Source organism: Hyla sarda, chromosome 1 (genome assembly GCF_029499605.1).
Source record: "Hyla sarda isolate aHylSar1 chromosome 1, aHylSar1.hap1, whole genome shotgun sequence".
Lineage (NCBI taxonomy): Eukaryota > Metazoa > Chordata > Amphibia > Anura > Hylidae > Hyla > Hyla sarda.
This window is the reverse complement of record NC_079189.1, coordinates 280177838-280196416: the sequence shown is the minus strand read 5'-3', so window position 1 is coordinate 280196416 and position 18579 is coordinate 280177838. Positions and strand designations below refer to the sequence as shown.

The following is an 18579-nucleotide window of genomic DNA, read 5'->3' as shown; positions in this document are numbered from 1 at the left end:
CGCCATTATGGCTCCCGCCGGGCGGAGAGTGGTGACTGTGGAGAAAAGTACAGGGAGCCGCCGCACAGGTCGATGGCTGCCCTGAAAATGAAAACTTAAGGTGAGACTACCAGGGAGACCCGACCCCAATAAAGATTATTAACCCCTTAAGTCCGGGGGAGGGGGGCAGGAACATACTCACCTATCACACATACTCACCTAGAGACGTCTTCAGCCAGCTTTTTAATCACCTGCATCACGTCACGCTGCTACAGCGCAAGACGAGCAGGGAAAAGAGGGAGACCTGGACCCACGATGCAACCCCAGGCACTGGCCGTTGGCGGGAAGGGGTTAACGGTGCATTTGTATTTTATGTCCCGTGCCCCTTAGCCGCATATGGGGGAACAGGTAGCGCTATGCTCCTGAAACCCCACCTGAAAAAGGGAAACAAAAAGGAGTAAAGAACCTGACTAAACAGCCCTTACTAGAAAATAATAAAAAAGACAAGGTCTGGAGAGCTCCAGACCTGTGTGTCTACCTCCTAACTGACACTAGCTAAAACTGGTTGCCTCACTGCAGGTGGGCGGGTATATCCTGCCAGGGAGGAGCTGCCTTTTTTTCCCTAATGTTAGCGCCTCCTAGTGGCAAGAGCATATACCCATCAGTTCAGTGTCCCCCAATGAAGAGCGCCAGAGAAAATACGTTATTTTGAATTTTTTGGCGCATACACTGCGGTGGTCACGATCAACCCCATTGAGCAGCCGGGAAGCTTTTACTTTCCTTTTAGACGCGGCGTTCAACTCTGAACACTGTCTAAAGGGTTAATAGCGCGTGGCACCGCGATCGCTGCCACGCGCTATTAGCCCCGCGTGACCCCGCGGGTGCCGGCCAAGGACGTAAATATACGTCCTTGGTTGTTAAGGGGTTAAAAACCTGTTAAAATGTCCGATTTAGAAAACCCTTAAAAACGTCCGTTAAAAAATCCCAGTCCAGTCTATGGGATTTTTTATTAATGTGGGGGACCTATACTGCCAATCTAATGTGCGGGGAACTATGCTGCCAACCTAATGTGGGGGAGCTATACTGCCAACCTAATGTGGGGGAGCTATACTGCCAACCTAATGTGGGGGAGCTATACTGCCAACCTAATGTGGGGGAGCTATACTGCCAACCTAATGTGGGGGAGCTATACTGCCAACCTAATGTGTGGGAGCTATACTGCCAACCTAATGTGGGGGAGCTATACTGCCAACCTAATGTGTGGGAACTACAACCTAAAGTGGGGGAAACTATACTGCCAACCTAATGTGGGGGAACTACAATCTAATATGGGGGAATTATACTGCCTACCTAATGTTCGGGACTGATGGGGACATCACATTTTCGGGATGGTGGTCAGGATCAACCCCATTGAGCAGCCGGGAAGCTTTTACTTTCATTTTAGATGCGGCATTCAACTCTGAACACTGTGTCTAAAGGGTTAATAGCGTGCGGCACCGCGATCGCTGCCACGCGCTATTAGCCCCGCGTTATATCGCGGGTGCCGACCAAGGACGTAAATATACATCCTTGGTTGTTAAGGGGTTAAAAACCTGTTACAATGTCCGGTTTAGAAAACCCTTAAAAACGGCCGTTAAAAAATCCCATTCCAGTCTATGGGATTTTTGGATTAATGTGGGGGAATTATACTGCCAATCTAATGTGGGGGGAACTATTCTGCCAATCTGATGTGCGGGGAACTATACTTCCAACCTTATGTGGGAGAACTATACTGCCAACCTAATGTGGGGGAACTATTACCTAATGTGGGGGAACTACAATCTAATATGGGGGAATTATACTGCCTACCTAATGTGGGGTAACTACAACCTAATGTGGGGGAACTACAACCTAATGTGGGGGCAACTATGCTGACAACCTAAAGTGGGGGAAACTATTCTGCCAACCTAATGTGGGGGAACTACAACCTAATGTGGGGGAACTATGCTGACAACCTATTGTGGGGGTACTATGGTAAGGTACTGAGAAAATGAAAGAGATCGGATCCAGCTCAATGCAGATAAAATCGGGTTTAATCCATAGGACAAGGAAGGAACAAGTTACGCGTTTCAAGCGCTGCAAGCGCTCTTAGTCAACTAAGAGCGCTTGCAGCGCTTGAAACGCGTAACTTGTTCCTTCCTTGTCCTATGGATTAAACCCGATTTTATCTGCATTGAGCTGGATCCGATCTCTTTCATTTTCTCATTGGCTGGTGCCGTCCAGCGCCCGGATCCGTGCTCTACTGTTTGGGGCGGGGTGAGCTGGCTGTTACCTTGTCTGCCTTTCTATGGTAAGGTACTGTATCGCAGTAGAGGGGTAGTCTTATACGGCGAGTATATCCCAAACTCTATATTTTAACTGTAAAAGTTGGGGTTCATCTTATACGCCGGAAAATACGGTACGTTGTATGCAGAAATACTTTAAAATACTTTTTAAATTTCTGCCTGCACTTTCAGATAGGAACAGAATGCGTGTACTACCTACATGCCCTACTTTGGTTCACCATTTCACATATCCTATGGATACTGTAAGCCCCCACTTTTCTTCTGTTTCACCTGTTGAAATCTCTGTACACTTTCTGTACTTAAAATGATAGCAGTGAGTTTTAACATGTATGTCCTTTTTTTTGCATTAATGTATTAATAGAAATGTATATATTTTTTTAACTAAGGACAAACTCCTTTCTTGTATGTTTAAGGGTTGTAAGCATGCTCAGCACCCTGTGCACAGACCGTTCTACAGAAAAGGGGAGGCCTATTGTCTTCTCTATATACTGGTGTCAGCTTTCACTGTAACAACGAACCTAAAAGAGTTCATGTAGTGGTAAAAAAAAAAAAAAAAGTTAAGGAGATAATGTGGGGTGATCAGATACTTATCCTGTGGATAGGGGACAAATTGTGTTCCCCGATATACCCCTTAAGGACCCATGACATACACGTACATCATGGAGAACTCCGGCCCCTGCCGCGCGCCGGGCGGGGATCGGACCGGGATGCCTGCTGAAATCGTTCAGCAGGCATCCCGTGCAAACGCCCAGGGGGGTCATCAGACCCCCCCCATGTCGGCGATCGCGGCAAATCGCAAGTGAATTCACACTTGCGATTTGCGCAATTCCGGGTCATTACGGGTCTATAGTGACCCGGAATATAAGGGGGATCGCGGTTGTCTAAGACACCCACGATCCCCCTGAAGGGATAGGAGTGAGGTGGCAGGGGTGCCACCCCTCCTATCCCTGCTATTGGTGGTCGGGGGCAGGGGCACTTTAGTTTTCTCCATCCTTCCCACCCACAATAGGCGGGGCAGGACGGGGAAACGACGTGGACCGGCGCCGAAGATCCACTTACCGATCCGGGCGGGCGACGGAGGCTGCGGGCGGCGATGACGTGCGGCTGGATCCGGCGGAAGCCGGTGAGTTGCCTAGCAATGTCTGGAGGGTACAGTTTGAGACCAATATACAGTGGTCTCTAACTGTAGCCCTCCAGATGTTGCAAAACTACAACTCCCAGCATGCCCAGACAGCTGTCTGGGCATGCTGGAATATGTAGTTTTGCAAGATCTGGAGGGATACAGTTTGAGACCACTATATAGTGGTCCCTAAACTGTAGCCTTCCAGATCTTGCAAAACTACAACTCCTAGCATGCCCAAACAACTGTTTGCTATCAGGGCAATACTGAAAATACTGAGTTAGGTAACAGAACCTAACTGAAGGTTTTCCAACAAGTGTGTATCCAGCTGTTGCAAAAGTACAACTCCCAGCATGCACGGTCTGTCAGTACATGCTGGGAGTTGTAGTTTTGAAACAGCTGGAGGTTTGCCCCCCCATGTGAACGTACAGGGTACATTCACGCGGGCAGGCTTACAGTAAGTTTCCTGCTTCAAGTTTGGGCTGCGGAAAATTTTTCACCGTAACACGCCAGTGCGAATGTACCCTAAAAACACTACACTACCACACAATAAAGGGTAAAACACTATATATACATCCCCTTATACTGTCCCCCCCCCCAATAAAAATGAAAAACTTATTGTATGGCAGCGTTTCCAAGACGGAGCCTCCAGCTGTTGCAAAACAACAACTCCCAGCATTTAGCAACAGCTGGAGGCATCCTGCTTGGGAATCACTGGCATAAAATACCCCTATGCAATCCCTAATTTAGTCCTCAAATGCGCATGGCGCTCTCTCACTTCGGAGCCCTGTCGTATTTCAAGGAAACAGCTTAGGGCCACATATGGGGTATCTCCGTACTCGGGAGAAATTGCACTACAAATTTTGGGGGTCTTTTTCTCCTTTTACCCCTTATGAAAAGGAAAAGTTGGGGGTCAACACCAGCTTGTTAGTGTAAAAAAATTAAAAAATTTACACCAACATGCTGGTGTTGCCCCATACTTTATGAGTACAGAAATAACCCATATGTAGGTGTAAAATGCTTGGCGGGCGAACAACAAGGCTCAGAAGTGAGAGTGCACATGTACATTTGAGATTGGCGATTTGCACAGGGGTTGCCGATTTTACAGCGGTTCTGACATAAAAGCAAAAAAATAAATACCGACATGTGACCCCATTTTGGAAACTACACCCCTCACGGCAGATTTTTGGAACAGTGGTCCGTGAAAATGAAAAATGTAATTTTTCATTTGCACAGCCCACTGTTCCAAAGATCTGTCAAACGCCAGTGGGGTGTAAATACTCACTGCACCCCTTATTAAATTCTGTGAGGGGTGTAGTTTCCAAAATAGGGTCACATGGGGGGGTCCACTGTTCTGGCACCACGGGGGGGGGGGGGGGCTTTGTAAACGCACATGGCCCCAGACTTCCGTTCCAAACAATTTTTTTCCCAAAAGCTCAATGGCGCTCCTTTTCTGAGCATTGAAGTGCGCCAGCAGAGCACTTGACGTCCACACACAGGGTATTTCCATACTCAGAAGAGATGGGGTTTAAAATTTTGGGGGGCATTTTGTCCTATTACCCCTTGTAAAAATTTTACATTTGAGGGAAAACTAGCATTTTAGTGAAAAAAAAAATAATAATAATAATTTACACATCCAACTTTCACGAAAAGTCGTCAAACACCTGTGGGGTGTTAAGGCTCACTGGACCCCTTGTTACGTGCCTTGAGGGGTGTAGTTTCCAAAATTGTATGCCATGTGGGTTTTTTTTTTGCTGTCCTGGAACCATAGTGGCTTCCTAAATAGGACATGCCCCCCAAAAACCATTTCAGCAAATTTTGCTTTTCAAAAGCCAAATGTGACTCCTTCTCTTCTGAGCATTGTAGTTTGCCCACAAAGCATTTTACGTCCTAACTTGGGTTATTACCATACTCAGAAGAGATGGGGTTACACATTTTGGGGGTCATTTTGCCCTATTATTCCTTGTAAAAAAATTTAATTTGAAGTAAAACTAGCATTTTTGTGAAAAAAAAATAATAATTTTCACGAAAAGTCGTCAAACACCTGTGGTGTGTTAAGGCTCACTGGACCCCTTGTTACATGCATTGAGGGGAGTAGTTTCCAAAATAGTATGCCATGTGTTTTTTTTTTTTTTACTGTTCTGGCACCATAGGGGCTTCCGAAATGTGACATGCCCCCCAAAAAACATTTCAGAAAAACTCACTCTCCAAAATCCCACTGTCGCTCCTTCCCTTTTGAGCCCTCTACTGCGCCCACCGAACACTTGACATACACATGTGGTATTTTCTTACTAGAGAAATTGGGTTACACATTTTATGAAGATTTCTCTCCTTTTACCCCTTGTAAAAATTCAATAACTGGGTCTACAAGAACATGCGAGTGTAAAAAATGAAGATTTTGAATTTTCTCCTTCAATTTGCTGCCATTCCTGTGAAACACCTAAAGGGTTAACAAACCGTTTGAATGTCATTTTGAATACTTTGAGGGGTGCAGTTTTTATAATGGGGTCATTTGTGGGGGATTTCTAATAAGAAGGCCCTTCAAATCCACTTCAAAACAGAACTGGTCCCTAAAAAATTTAGATTTTGAAAATTTTGTGAAAAATTTGAAAATTGCTGCTATACTTTGAAGCCCTCTGATGTCTTCCAAAAGTAAAAACATGTCAACAGTATGATGGAAACATAAAGTAGACATATTGGATATGTGAATCAATATATAATTTATTTGGAATATTCATTTTCCTTATAAGCAGAGAGCTTCAAAGTTTAAATAAAATCAAAATGTTAAATTTTTTCATTAAATTTTGGAATTTTTCACCAAGAAATGATGCAAGTATCGACAAAATTTTACCACTAACATAAAGTAGAATATGTCACGAAAAAACAATCTCGGAATCATAATGAAAGGTAAAAGCATCCCAGAGTTATTAAGGTTTTTAAAGTGACAGTGGTCAGATGTGCAAAAAATGGCCGTGTCCTACAGTGAAAATTGGCTGAGTCCTTAAGGGGTTAAAAGAAAGCCTAATCCAGAACTGCTAGGGAGACCCCTAGTGGTGAATTTTTTAAACGTAAAGTACACATGAAAGGATCCAAAAAAATGTATTAAAAGCAATTAGAAAGTTATTAATAAGGATTCGATATTTAATTTATAAAGTTTTTTTTTGACGATAGGTACCCTTTAAAGACCTGTTACAATGTCCCGTTTAGAAAACCCTTAAAAACGTCTGTTAAAAAATCCTATTCAAGTCTATGGGATGTTTTGATTAACCCCTTCACGACGAGCGACGTACATGTACGGCGCCGCGAAGTGTTACTTGGCGCGCGGCGACGTACATGTACGTCGCGGGGTTCCGGGAGCGCCGCGTCACCGGTAGCGGTGATTGGGCCGGGATGACTGCTGTTATCTAACAGCAGGCATCCCGGCACATCGCCGAGGGGGGTCCTGAGACCCCCCCCATGACCACGATGCGCGCAAATCGCAGGTCAATTCAGACCTGCGATCTGCGCGATTCCGGGTCATACGGGTCACTGGTGACCCGGAAAATAAGAGGGATCGTAGGTGTCCGAGACACCCTAGATCCCCCTAAAGGCCGAGCGACCGACCGATAGCAGACCGGGGGAGGGGGGTTAAAGTTCGGTTCCCCCGCTTTGCCCACCTATCGGTGTCCGGGCAAAACGGGGGAACCGTCCAGGGAGGGTCGGCGCCGAAGGTCCCTACCTGGATCCAGGATCGCGATACTCCATGCGGGGATCCCCCACGTGCGGCGGCGGCGGCTTCCGGGTCCTGCTAGGTGAGTTGTTGCCTAGCAACATCCGGAGGGCCACAGTTTACAGTGGTCTCTAAACCGTGGCCCTCCAGATGTTGCAAAACTACAACTCCCAGCATGCCCAGACAGCTGTTTGCTGTGTGGGCATGCTGGGACTTGTAGTTTTGCAATATTTAGAGGGGTTCAGGTTGTAGATCACTAAGTGGTCTCAAACTGTAGCCCTCCAGATGTTGCAAAACTACAACTCTCAGCATGCCCAGACAGCAGTTTGCTGGCTGGGCATGCTGAGAGTTGTAGTTTTGCAACATCTGGAGGGCCACAGTTTTGAGACCACTGGACAGTGATTTACAACTTGAACCCCTCTAAATCTTGCAAAACTACAACTCCCAGCATTCAGGAACAGCATAAGGCTGTCTTGGCATGCTGGGAGTTGTACTTGCGTGCCTCCAGCCATTGCATAACTACATCTCCCAGCATGCCCTTCCGCAATCAGTACATGCTGGGAGTTGCAGTTTTGCAACAGCTGGAGGCACACTGGTTGGAAAATACTGAGTTAGGTCATAGAACCTAACTCAAGGTTTTCCAGCCAGTGTGCCTCCAGCTGTTGCAATACTACAACTCCCAGCATGCATGTTCTGTCAGTGCATGCTGGGAGTTGTAGTTTTGACCCCCCTCCCGTGTGAATGTACAGGCTACATTCACACTGGCGGCATATTACAGTGAGTTCCCCGCTGCAAATTTGAGATGCGGCAAATTTTCCGCCGCAGCTCAAACTCCTAGCGGGAGACTCAGTGTAATCTTCCGCCAGTGTGAATGTAACCTAAAAACACTACACTACACTAACATAAAATAAAGAGTAAAACACTACATATACACACGTACACTGCCCCCCCCCCCCCCCCACTCCAATAAAAATGAAAAACGTATTGTACGGCAGTGTTTCTAAGATGGAGCCTCCAGCTGTTGCAAAACAAAAACTCCCAGCATTTCTGGACAGCAATTGACTGTCCAAGCATGCTGGGAGTTTAGCAACAGCTGGAGGCGCCCTGTTTGGGAATCACTGGCGTAGAATACCCCTATGTCCACCCCTATGCAAGTCCCTAATTCAGGCCTCAAATGCACATGGCGCTCTCTCACTTTGGAGCCCTGTCATATTTCAAGGCAACAGAATAGGGTCACATATGGGGTATCGCCGTACTCGGGAGAAATTGCCTAACAAATTTTGGGGGGCTTTTTCTCCTTTTACCCCTTATGAAAAGGAACAGTTGGGGTCTACACCAGCATGTTAGTGTAAAAAAATAAAAATTTTTACACTAACATGCTGGTGTTGCCCTATACTTTTCATTTTCACAAGAGGTAAAAGGGAAAAACGCCCCCAAAATTTGTAACGCAATTTCTCCCGAGTACGGAGATACCCCATATGTGGGCGCAAAGTGCTCTGGGGGCGCACAACAAGGCCCAGAAGGGAGAGTGCGCCATGTACATTTGAGGTGGCTGATTGTTACAGCGGTTCTGACAAACGCAAAAAAAAAAAAAACACATGTGACCCCATTTTGAAAACTACACCCCTCACGGAATGTAATAAGGGGTGCAGTGAGAATTTACACCCCACAGGTGTCTGACGGATCTTTGGAACAGTGGTCCGTGAAAATGAAAAATTTTGCACAGCCCACTGTTCCAAAGATCTGTCAGACACCAGTGGGGGGTAAATGCTCACTGTACCCCTCATTACATTCTGTGAGGGGTCTAGTTTCCAAAATGGTATGCCATGTGGGGGTTATTTTGCTGTTCTGGCACCATAGGGGCTTCCTAAATGCGACATGCCCCCCGAGCAAAATTTGCTCTCAAAAAGCCAAATATGACGCCTTCCCTTCTGAGCATTGTAGTTCGCCCGTAGTGCACTTCAGGTCCACTTATGGGTTACCTCCATACTCAGAAGAGATGGGGTTACAAATTTTGGGCGGGTCTTTTCTGCTATTAACCCTTGCAAAAATGTGAAATTTGGGGGGGAAACCCACATTTTAGTGAAATTTTTTTTTTTTACATATGCAAAAGTCGTGAAACATCTGTGGGGTATTAAGGCTCACTTTATCCCTTGTTACGTTCCTCAAGGGGTCTAGTTTCCAAAATGGTATGCCATGTGTTTTTTTTGCTGTTCTGGCACCATAGGAGCTTCCTAAAGGTGACATGCCCCCCAAAAACCATTTCAGAAAAACGTACTCTCTAAAATCCCCTTGTCGCTCCTTCGCTTCTGAGCCCTCTACTGCGCCCGCCGAACACTTTACATAGACATATGAGGTATGTGCTTACTCGAGAGAAATTGGGCTACAAATATAAGTATACATTTTCTCCTTTTACCCCTTGTAAAAATTCAAAAATTGGGTCTACAAGAACATGCGAGTGTAAAAAATGAAGATTTTGAATTTTCTCCTTCACTTTAGGTGTTTCACAGGAAAAGCAGCAAAGGGTTAAAACATTTACTGAATGTCATTTTGAATACTTTGGGGGGTGCAGTTTTTATAATGGGGTCATTTATGGGGTATTTCTAATATGAACACCCTTCAAATCCACTTCAAACCTGAACTGGTCCCTGAAAAATTGCGAGTTTGAAAATTTTGTGAAAAATTGGAAAATTGCTGCTGAACTTTGAAGCCCTCTGGTGTCTTCCAAAAGTAAAAACTCGTCAATTTTATGATGCAAACATAAAGTAGACATATTGTATATGTAAATCCCAAAAAACATTTTTTGGGAATATCCATTTTCCTTACAAGCAGAGAGCTTCAAAGTTAGAAAAATGCAAAATTTTTAATTTTTTCATAAAATTTTGGAATTTTTCACCAAGAAAGGATGCAAGTTACCACAAAATTTTACCACTAAGTTAAAGTAGAATATGTCACGAAAAAACAATCTCAGAATCAGATTGATAACTAAAAGCATTCCAGAGTTATTAATGTTTAAAGTGACAGTGGTCAGATTTGCAAAAAAGGGCTTCGTCCTAGAGGTGAAAATGGGCTCCGTCCTTAAGGGGTTAATGTGGGGGAACTATACTGCCAACCTAATGTGGGGGGAACTATACAGACAACCTAATGTGAGTGGGGAACTATACTGCCAACCCAATGAGGGGGGAACTATACTGCCAACCTAATGTGGGGGGACTATACTGCCAACCTAACGTGGGGGGACTATACTGCCAACCTAACGTGGGGGGACTATACTGCCTACCTTATGTGGGGGAACTACAACCTAATATGGGATAATTATGCTGCCTAACTAATGTGGGGGAACTACAATCTAATATGGGGGTAATTATTCTGCCTACCTAATGTGGTGTAACTACAACCTAATGTGGGGTAACTACAACCTTAAGTGGGGGAAACTATACTGCCAACCTAATGTGGGGGAACAACAACCAAATTTGGGGGGAAACTACAGTCTAATAGGGGGGGAATTATACTGCCTACCTAATGTGGGGGAACTACAGCAGAACTGGCAGCAGAAGAAAGTATAAGATCTCGGTAGCGATATCAACTTATTAGATCCCTGTGATCGCACTGCGGGGGTCAGAGGAGCACCAGAACCCAACTACACCTGTCAGTACGTTTTTAGATGCTGTGATTGGCATTGATCACCACATCTAAAGGGTTAGTTGTTTTCCCCTGAGGATGGAGGAGGGGGGGTGAACGGAACATGTGGGGTCCAGTAGGACATATGTTCCAATTGTTACTTCAATTGCACTTTAATCTGGCCCTCCTATTTTACATTGCATGTGGCTTAGGGTGCATGCACACCAGGTTTACAGGCTACGACTGCCAGATCCGGCTGGGGGAGGGGAAACCGTGCACTGCCGTACCCCAGCCAGACCGGCGCTGAAATCCATTGGCTTTAATGAGCCGACCGTAGTCACCATTTGACCCCGGTAAGCTCATTTCCGGTTTTGTGACCGGACCTAAAATCGTAGTATACTATGGTTTTAGGTCCGGTCAGAAAACCGGATACGGGTCAAAAATGAGACGACCGGAGTCAAACGGTGACTCCGGTTGGCACATAAAAGTCAATAGATTTCAGCGCCGGTCTGGCTGGGGTAGGGGAGCGCACGGTTTTCCCCTCCCTGAGCCGCCAGCCGTAGCCTGAAAATGTGGCGTGCATGCACCCTTACTGGGACTGCAGGTTGTATTATGGGGCTTATGGCTTTATTGCATGTGATGCCTTTGAACTATATTTAAATGCTGCATTTGCCCAGCCTTGTGTGCATTGACTAGTAGTATATGAGATATAGAGATCTGTGTGAGTTGTTTGGAGGTTCAGGAGGATAGTTACAAGGGATGGGCACCCAAGGTGGGGGTCCGTGTTCCCCCTGGATGTGGAGTAAGGTTGGTGGAAGCTTTTTAATAGTGTTTAATGTGTTATATGTCCTTTTTGTCATGTTTAATTATAACTAAAGGAGATCTGCAGAATTAGACACAAGAGTCTGATGGTGGGGGTCCGAACACTGGGACCCCCCCAATGATCTCCTGTATGAGGCCCTGACTCTGCTGCGGCCCCCCCCATCCAGGAGGCGTGTCAGCCGCAGCAGAATATCCCGGCCGACACCCCCCTCTATGTATCTCTATGAGAGAGGTGGGCATGCGGCATTCGTGCATCCCCGCCTCTCCCATAGAGCTGTATGGAGGGGGCCTGCAAGGATTACTTATATTAACCCTTCAGGGGTGATGGTGGTTTTAGTGTTTTCATCCTCTCCATGGTGCACAGCTGTTTCTCATTCTCTCCAGTTCAGGGGGTGGCACCAGGGCTGAGTTGTTTACCAGTAGTGCGCGCAGATCGGTGAGACGGACCAGGATTCTGCCGTGAGGCCGAAGCTCTAGGTTCCTTTGGTGCTGCTGAGGCTCTAGGTCTCTTCGGTGGGGGCGGTGGCAATTCCGCAGTCCTCTTCCGTGGCGCCTTTGACTTCCTGCTCCGGGAGGAGGGCTTTTCAGGCACTTTCATTATGAAAAGATCTGTTAAGACACAAGTACAGCCGTGTAAGACTCAGGGACAGTTTAACTAAATCAAGAATAGGTTACACAGAGAGGACACGTGCTCCCAACCTCATGTCTACCACTAAAGCATGCAGAAAAACCCACACATGAAATACCCCACAATGACGTGATTGAGATGACTGTAACAGAGCACATGAAGTGAATGTATACACAAAATAAAGTCCTGTATGTAGATATATTTTCTGTAGGGTATTAGTGTCAGAAATTACTCTTGGATTTCTGATGTGGATTTTCATGTGTTAGAGATTTTGCCTCCGTTTTAGTTGTGCATTAGCCATTATAGAATACAATAGGGATAATTTATGTCCTGGCTACCCAATGTGGTTTCCATGAGAAAATATGCTAATAAGCAAAACACTTTTTTTCTGCATAAAACTACAATCCTCAGTATGCCTCAACTGCAGCGTCATACTGTAGGTGGGTGGGGTTTATCCAGGAAACAGATATGAAGAGCTGTGGTTGTATTGAAACTAATGGGATGTGATGAAGAACATAATTCAGGCAGTTATAGGAAAACTGTCACCCGTTCACCCACACTAAACCCGATACACCAGGTTATAGTGCGGGTGCCGGAATGCAGGTACGTGTATAGGTCAGAAACCCGCACCGGTCTCCTGTTCACCCGTACTATAACTTGGTGTGTCTGGTTTAGTGTGGGTGAACGGGTGACAGCTTTCCTTTAACATTCCCCAATGCCGCCATAGATGTCAGTTACCAATGGGCTACAACTATGAGGTTAGAAGGAGTAAAGGGAACATAGTAATCCTGTCTGCCTAAGGGTAGAGTCACTCAGCGCATCAGCTTTGTATTTGATGCTGTGGATGCGCTGCCTGCAGTCAAGCAGTTCACTATGCAAATGTTATGAAGCCTCCTCAGTAACAGTAACCACAATCTGCAATATTACGGTACGGAAGGAGGGAGCTGCAGCTTCTCTCTAAGAAAGACTGTTGTGTGAGAAGAGTCAAGGTATTAGATTTTACTGTGAGATCCCGAGGATTATTGTAAGATGTAGATAGGGAAAGGGTTGAGATATAGTAGACAAAAGCAAAAATAACAGTGACACCTGATAGCCAAAGCTTGTATTACTCTAGGTTTATCTGAGGGAGATTTTTAACCCCTTCATAACCAGGAAAAAAAAATTTCTGGCTCACGTTTTTTCCTTACTTACTTTCTATGTCCACTTTCACACTGTCACGGGGCTCCGCCACAAACGGCCCTTAAGGCTATTTTTTTTTCCCTTAGTGTGACGGAGCCCAACGGGAAGCATAACATTCACTTGAATGGGATTCTCTGACGTCCGGTATTGTGACCGTTATTCCATCGGAAGATAGCGGAAGAAAAAGATGGTGCAAGCACAAATTTTTCTCTAAACATTGTACAACCAGTCCAGCACCGCACACCTGACCCAACGTCCAGCTTGCTGAAAGGCCTAAACAAATGTGGATCCTATCCAGGGGTGCTATCCAAAATGCAGATAAGAACTGGAAATGTAGCAAAGCGTTCTCTGCCACATGTCAAACAGTTAGTTTGGTCTTCTCCCGTCCTGGCAGGAGACCAAACTCAGGAAGTGCTTAAGGGGCATGGCAAGGTTCAGCTCCCAATGACGTGGTGCCTGCTGGGGAACGCCCACTTTCTCCTGCTGGGAGCTCACACATTGTGAGCAAGGAGATAAGTATGTTACGTAGCTAGTTAAAGCTTGGAAAAAAAATTTAAGGGCAGGAGGGGTGTTAGCAGTAGTTAGGGAATATAATCCGAGTTAGTTTAGAAAATATGGTTTGATGACAGGTACTCTAATAGTACTTTTGTGTAGTTCTTGCTTTTTGATCACTCTTTATTACTTTCTATTTAGGATGTAATGTAACAAAAAAATCAGCAATTTTCTCTGTTCACCATGCAGGATCAGAAACAATTTAATACAGTGATCCCTCAAGTTACAATGTCCTCAACATACAATGATTTCAACATACAGGGTGGGCCATTTATATGGATACACCTTAATAAAATGGGAATGGTTGGTGATATTAACCCCTTAGGGACACATGACGTACTAGAACGTCATGTGTCCGTTCTCGATCTGTAACGCGGTAGCACTGTGTGGCCCCGCGTCATAGCGGGTCGGGCACAGCCTCTAACAACAGCCGGGACCCGTGGCTAATAGCGCGCGGCAGTGATCGCAGTGCCGAGCGATATTAACCCTTTAGACGCGGCGTTCAAAGTTGAACGCCACATCTAAAGTGAAAGTGAAAGTATGCCGGTTAGCTCAGTGGGCTGTTCGGGATAGCCGCGGCGAAACCGCGGCATCCCGAACAGCTTACAGGACAGCAGGAGGGTCCCTACCTGCCTCCATGCTGTCCGATCGCCGAATGACTGCTCAGTGCCTGAGATCCAGGCATGAGCAGTCAAGCGGCAGAATCATCAATCACTGGTTTCCTATGAGAAACCAGTGATCAATGTGAAAGATCAGTGTGTGCAGTGTTATAGGTCCCTATGGGAGCTATAACACTGCAAAAAAAAAAAAAAAGTGAAAAAATAAAAGTGAAGATCATTCCCTATTAAAAGTTTGAATCACCCCCCTTTTCCCATAAAAGAAAAAAAAAAAAGTGTAAATAAAAATAAACATATATGGTATCGCCGCATGCGGAAATGTCCGAATTATAAAAATATATTGTTAATTAAACCGCACGGTCAATGGCGTACACGCAAATTCCAAAGTCCAAAATAGTGCATTTTTGGTCACTTTTTCTATCATGAAAAAATGAATAAAAATATCAATAAGTCCTATCAATGCAAACATGGTACCGCTAAAAACTTCAGATCACGGCGCAAAAAATGGGCCCTCATGGCGCAAAAAATGGGCCCTCATACCGCCCCATACGCGCAAAAATAAAAAAGTTATAGGGGTCAGAAGATGACAATTTTAAACGTATTCATTTTCCTGCATGTACCTTATTTATCGGCGTATAACACGCACTTTTAAAACTTAAATTCAAGGCAAAAAGTCTTATACGTGTTATACGCCGATAAATCTTTTTTTCACTGATTTAAAGTGGCCGCAGCAGCGTCTGCTTGTTAAGGATTAGCAGCCTGGACGCGGCCACTTTAAATCAGTAACCAGCGTGCGGCTCCCGCTTTGTATTTTTTTAACTTTCCTCCCCTTCCCCCCTGCTTTTTATTGTATTGCTCTTTTATTTTTAATCTTCCTTACCTAGCCGTGCTCGGCAGGCCAGGTCCGGTGTCGGGGCTTCCGGGCTGCGGTCAGTGAAACAGAATGAGTGACGCTGCACAGCGTCAGGGACGTCACTCATCATTCGCTGCAGCCGCAGCTGGTCAGTGTGGTCTCAGCAACCGCAGCCATTAGAATAGTAAAAGCGGCAGCACCATTGAATGAGTGACGTCCCTGATTGTGCAGCGGAGCTAGCAATCAGGGACGTCACTCATTCAATGGTGCAACCGCTGTGACTATTCTAATGGCTGCGGTTGCTGAGGCCACACTGACCAGCGGTGGCTGCAGCAAATGATGAGTGACATCCCTGACGCTGTGCACTCATCCTGCTTCACTGACCGCAGCCCGGAAGCCCCGACACCGGACCTGGCCTGCTGAGCACTGCTAGGTAAGGAAGATGGGGAAAAAATATATATATCAAAAACAGGGGGGGGGGGGGGGGGGGGTGCATGATAAGACAGTGGGGGCATGATAAGACAGTGGGCGCATGATAAGACAGTGGGGGCATGATGAGAGGGTAAGGGGGGGGGATGGGTGTAAATGTGGCACAGGGGCTGATAAAAGGGGAGGAATGATGTGGCACTGGAAGGGGGGACCAAACTGAAGTTCAGGCAAAATCAAAGTTAGAGGCATGATATGGCATTTAGTCTGTCATTTATCTTTTTTATCTTTATTTTTTTTTTACTTAAATTTCTCTATTAAAATTGGGGTGCTTGTTATACACCGATAAATACGGTAGTTATGATTTTTTCCAGAAGTACGACAAAATCAAACCTATATAAGTAGGGTATCATTTTAATCGTATGGACCTACAGAATAAAGATAAGGTGTCATTTTTACCGAAATATGCACTGCGTAGAAACAGAAGCCCCCAAAAGTTACAAAACAGCGTTTTTTTCCAATTTTGTCTCCCTTAAGGGGTTAACTTCCTGTTTGTGACACATTAGTATATGTGAGGGGGGAAAACCTTTCAAGATGGGTGGTGACCATGGCGGCCATTTTGAATCAAACTTTAGTTTTTTCAATAGGAAGAGGGTCATGTGACATCAAACTTATTGGGAATTTCACAAGAAGAACAATGATGTGCTTGGTTTTAACGTAACTTTATTCTTTCATGAGTTATTTACAAGTTTCTGACCACTTATAAAATGTGTTCAATGTGCTGCCCGTTGTGTTGGATTGTCAATGCAACCCTCTTCTCCCACTCTTCACACATTGATAGCAACACCGCAGGAGAAATGCTAGCACAGGCTTCCAGTATCCGTATACACTGCTATATACACCGCAGGAGAAATGCTAGCACAGGCTTCCAGTATCCGTAGTTTCAGGTGCTGCACATCTCGTATCTTCACAGCATAGACAATTGCCTTCAGGTGACCCCAAAAATAAAAGTCTAATTGGGTCAACTGGCCCACAATGACCAATCCACTTTCCAGGAAACTGATCATCTAGGAATGCTCGGACCTGACACGTTCCCTGAGTTTTTCCAGCAAGATGGTGCACCACCACATTATGGGTGTCAGGTCCGAGCATTCCTAGATGAACAGTTTCCTGGAAAGTGGATTGGTCGTCGTGGGCCAGTTGAATGGCCCCCAACATCTCCCGATCTGACCCCCTTAGAAAAGCAATTGTCTATGCTGTGAAGATACGAGATGTGCAGCACCTGAAACTACGGATACTGGAAGCCTGTGCTAGCATTTCTCCTGCGGTGTATATAGTAGTATATAGCAGTGTATACGGATACTGGAAGCCTGTGCTAGCATTTCTCCTGCGGTGTATATAGTAGTATATAGCAGTGTATACGGATACTGGAAGCCTGTGCTAGCATTTCTCCTGCGGTGTTGCTATCAGTGTGTGAAGAGTGGGAGAGGAGGGTTGCATTGCCAATCCAACACAATGGGCAGCACATTGAACACATTTTATAAGGGGTTAGAAACTTGTAATTAACTAATGAAAGAATAAAGTTATGTTAAAATCAAGCACATCATTGTTTTTCTTGTGAAATTCCCAATAAGTCTGATGTGTCACATGACCCTCTACCTATTGAAAAAACAAGTTGGATTCAAAATGGCCGACTTTAAAATGGCCGCCATGGTCACCACCCATCTTGAAAGGTTTCCCCCTTCACATATACTAATGTGCCACAAACAGGAAGTTAATAACAACAACCATTCCCATTTTATTAAGGTGTATCCATATAAATGGCCCACCCTGTACAATGGTCTTTTCTGGGCCATTGTAACTTGAAACCAAACTCAGCATACAATGCTACAGACAGTCTAGATCTGCGAAACATGTAAGTGGCTGGAAGAACCGACCAATTAGAATGGGCATTCACTCGTAAAACACTTGTATTACTGAAGCGTATGCACTGAGTTCCTGTCTGGTAGCGCCCCCTACAGTACAGGGAGGTATTACATGTTCTCTACTACTTTTAACCTATGCCACAGTTAGCTGCTCCTTTGGACACCAGGTGAGGGCAGCTCCTTTTTACTTTTTTAGGACACTGGCCCAGATTTATCCATCTGTGTGAGAGAAAATGTGGAGGGATTTTCCCACAGCAACCAATCACAGCTCAGCTTTCACATTATCAAAGCTCATTAGCTGAGCTGTGATTGGTTGCTATGGGAAAATCCCTCCACTTTCTCTCTCTCACAGTTTGATAAATCTGGGCCACTGTGTCTATGTAGAGGACCCTGAAGAAGCTCCTGTCCTCTACATAGACAGTGATTTACAGCACCAGCAGCTCTTTCTTACTTTTATATGTATGAACTTGCTTTATCTATATTAGTATTAGTATATTATATTATATCTATATTAGAACACTGTTCTATACAGACTACGGTATTTTACCAGTTAACCCCTTCCCGCTATTGGACGTATGCATACGTTCCAGCACCTGACATGTTCGCGCACTGTGACGTATGCATACGTCCACGTGGGCAGCTTAGGAGTTTGCTGGTGGGACCTGGCTGTCAATCACAGCCGTGGACCCGCCGCAGCTGCCGAGGCAGCGATCAAGCCTGTCCCAGCAGCATTAACCCCACAGATGCCGTGATCACAGTATGTATGGTGTTGAAAGGGGAAGGGGGCTCCCCCTGTTCACCAACAGTGGCGCCGCAATACGATC

At 45.4% G+C, this 18579-nt stretch overlaps 1 protein-coding gene across 11 annotated transcripts in view; it reads right to left on the bottom strand.

The window, feature by feature from the left end:
* The window catches only part of LOC130368859 (histone H3-like centromeric protein A), a 132681-nt gene that overhangs the window by 11403 nt on the left and 102699 nt on the right, over positions 1 to 18579 (bottom strand). For all 11 annotated transcript variants that reach the window (XM_056573241.1, XM_056573249.1, XM_056573197.1 and 8 more), the window contains one exon: positions 11993 to 12184. In XM_056573241.1, the coding sequence (XP_056429216.1) occupies positions 11993 to 12173 (181 nt within the window). In that variant the 5' untranslated portion in view covers positions 12174 to 12184. The remainder of the gene's footprint in view (positions 1 to 11992; positions 12185 to 18579) is intronic.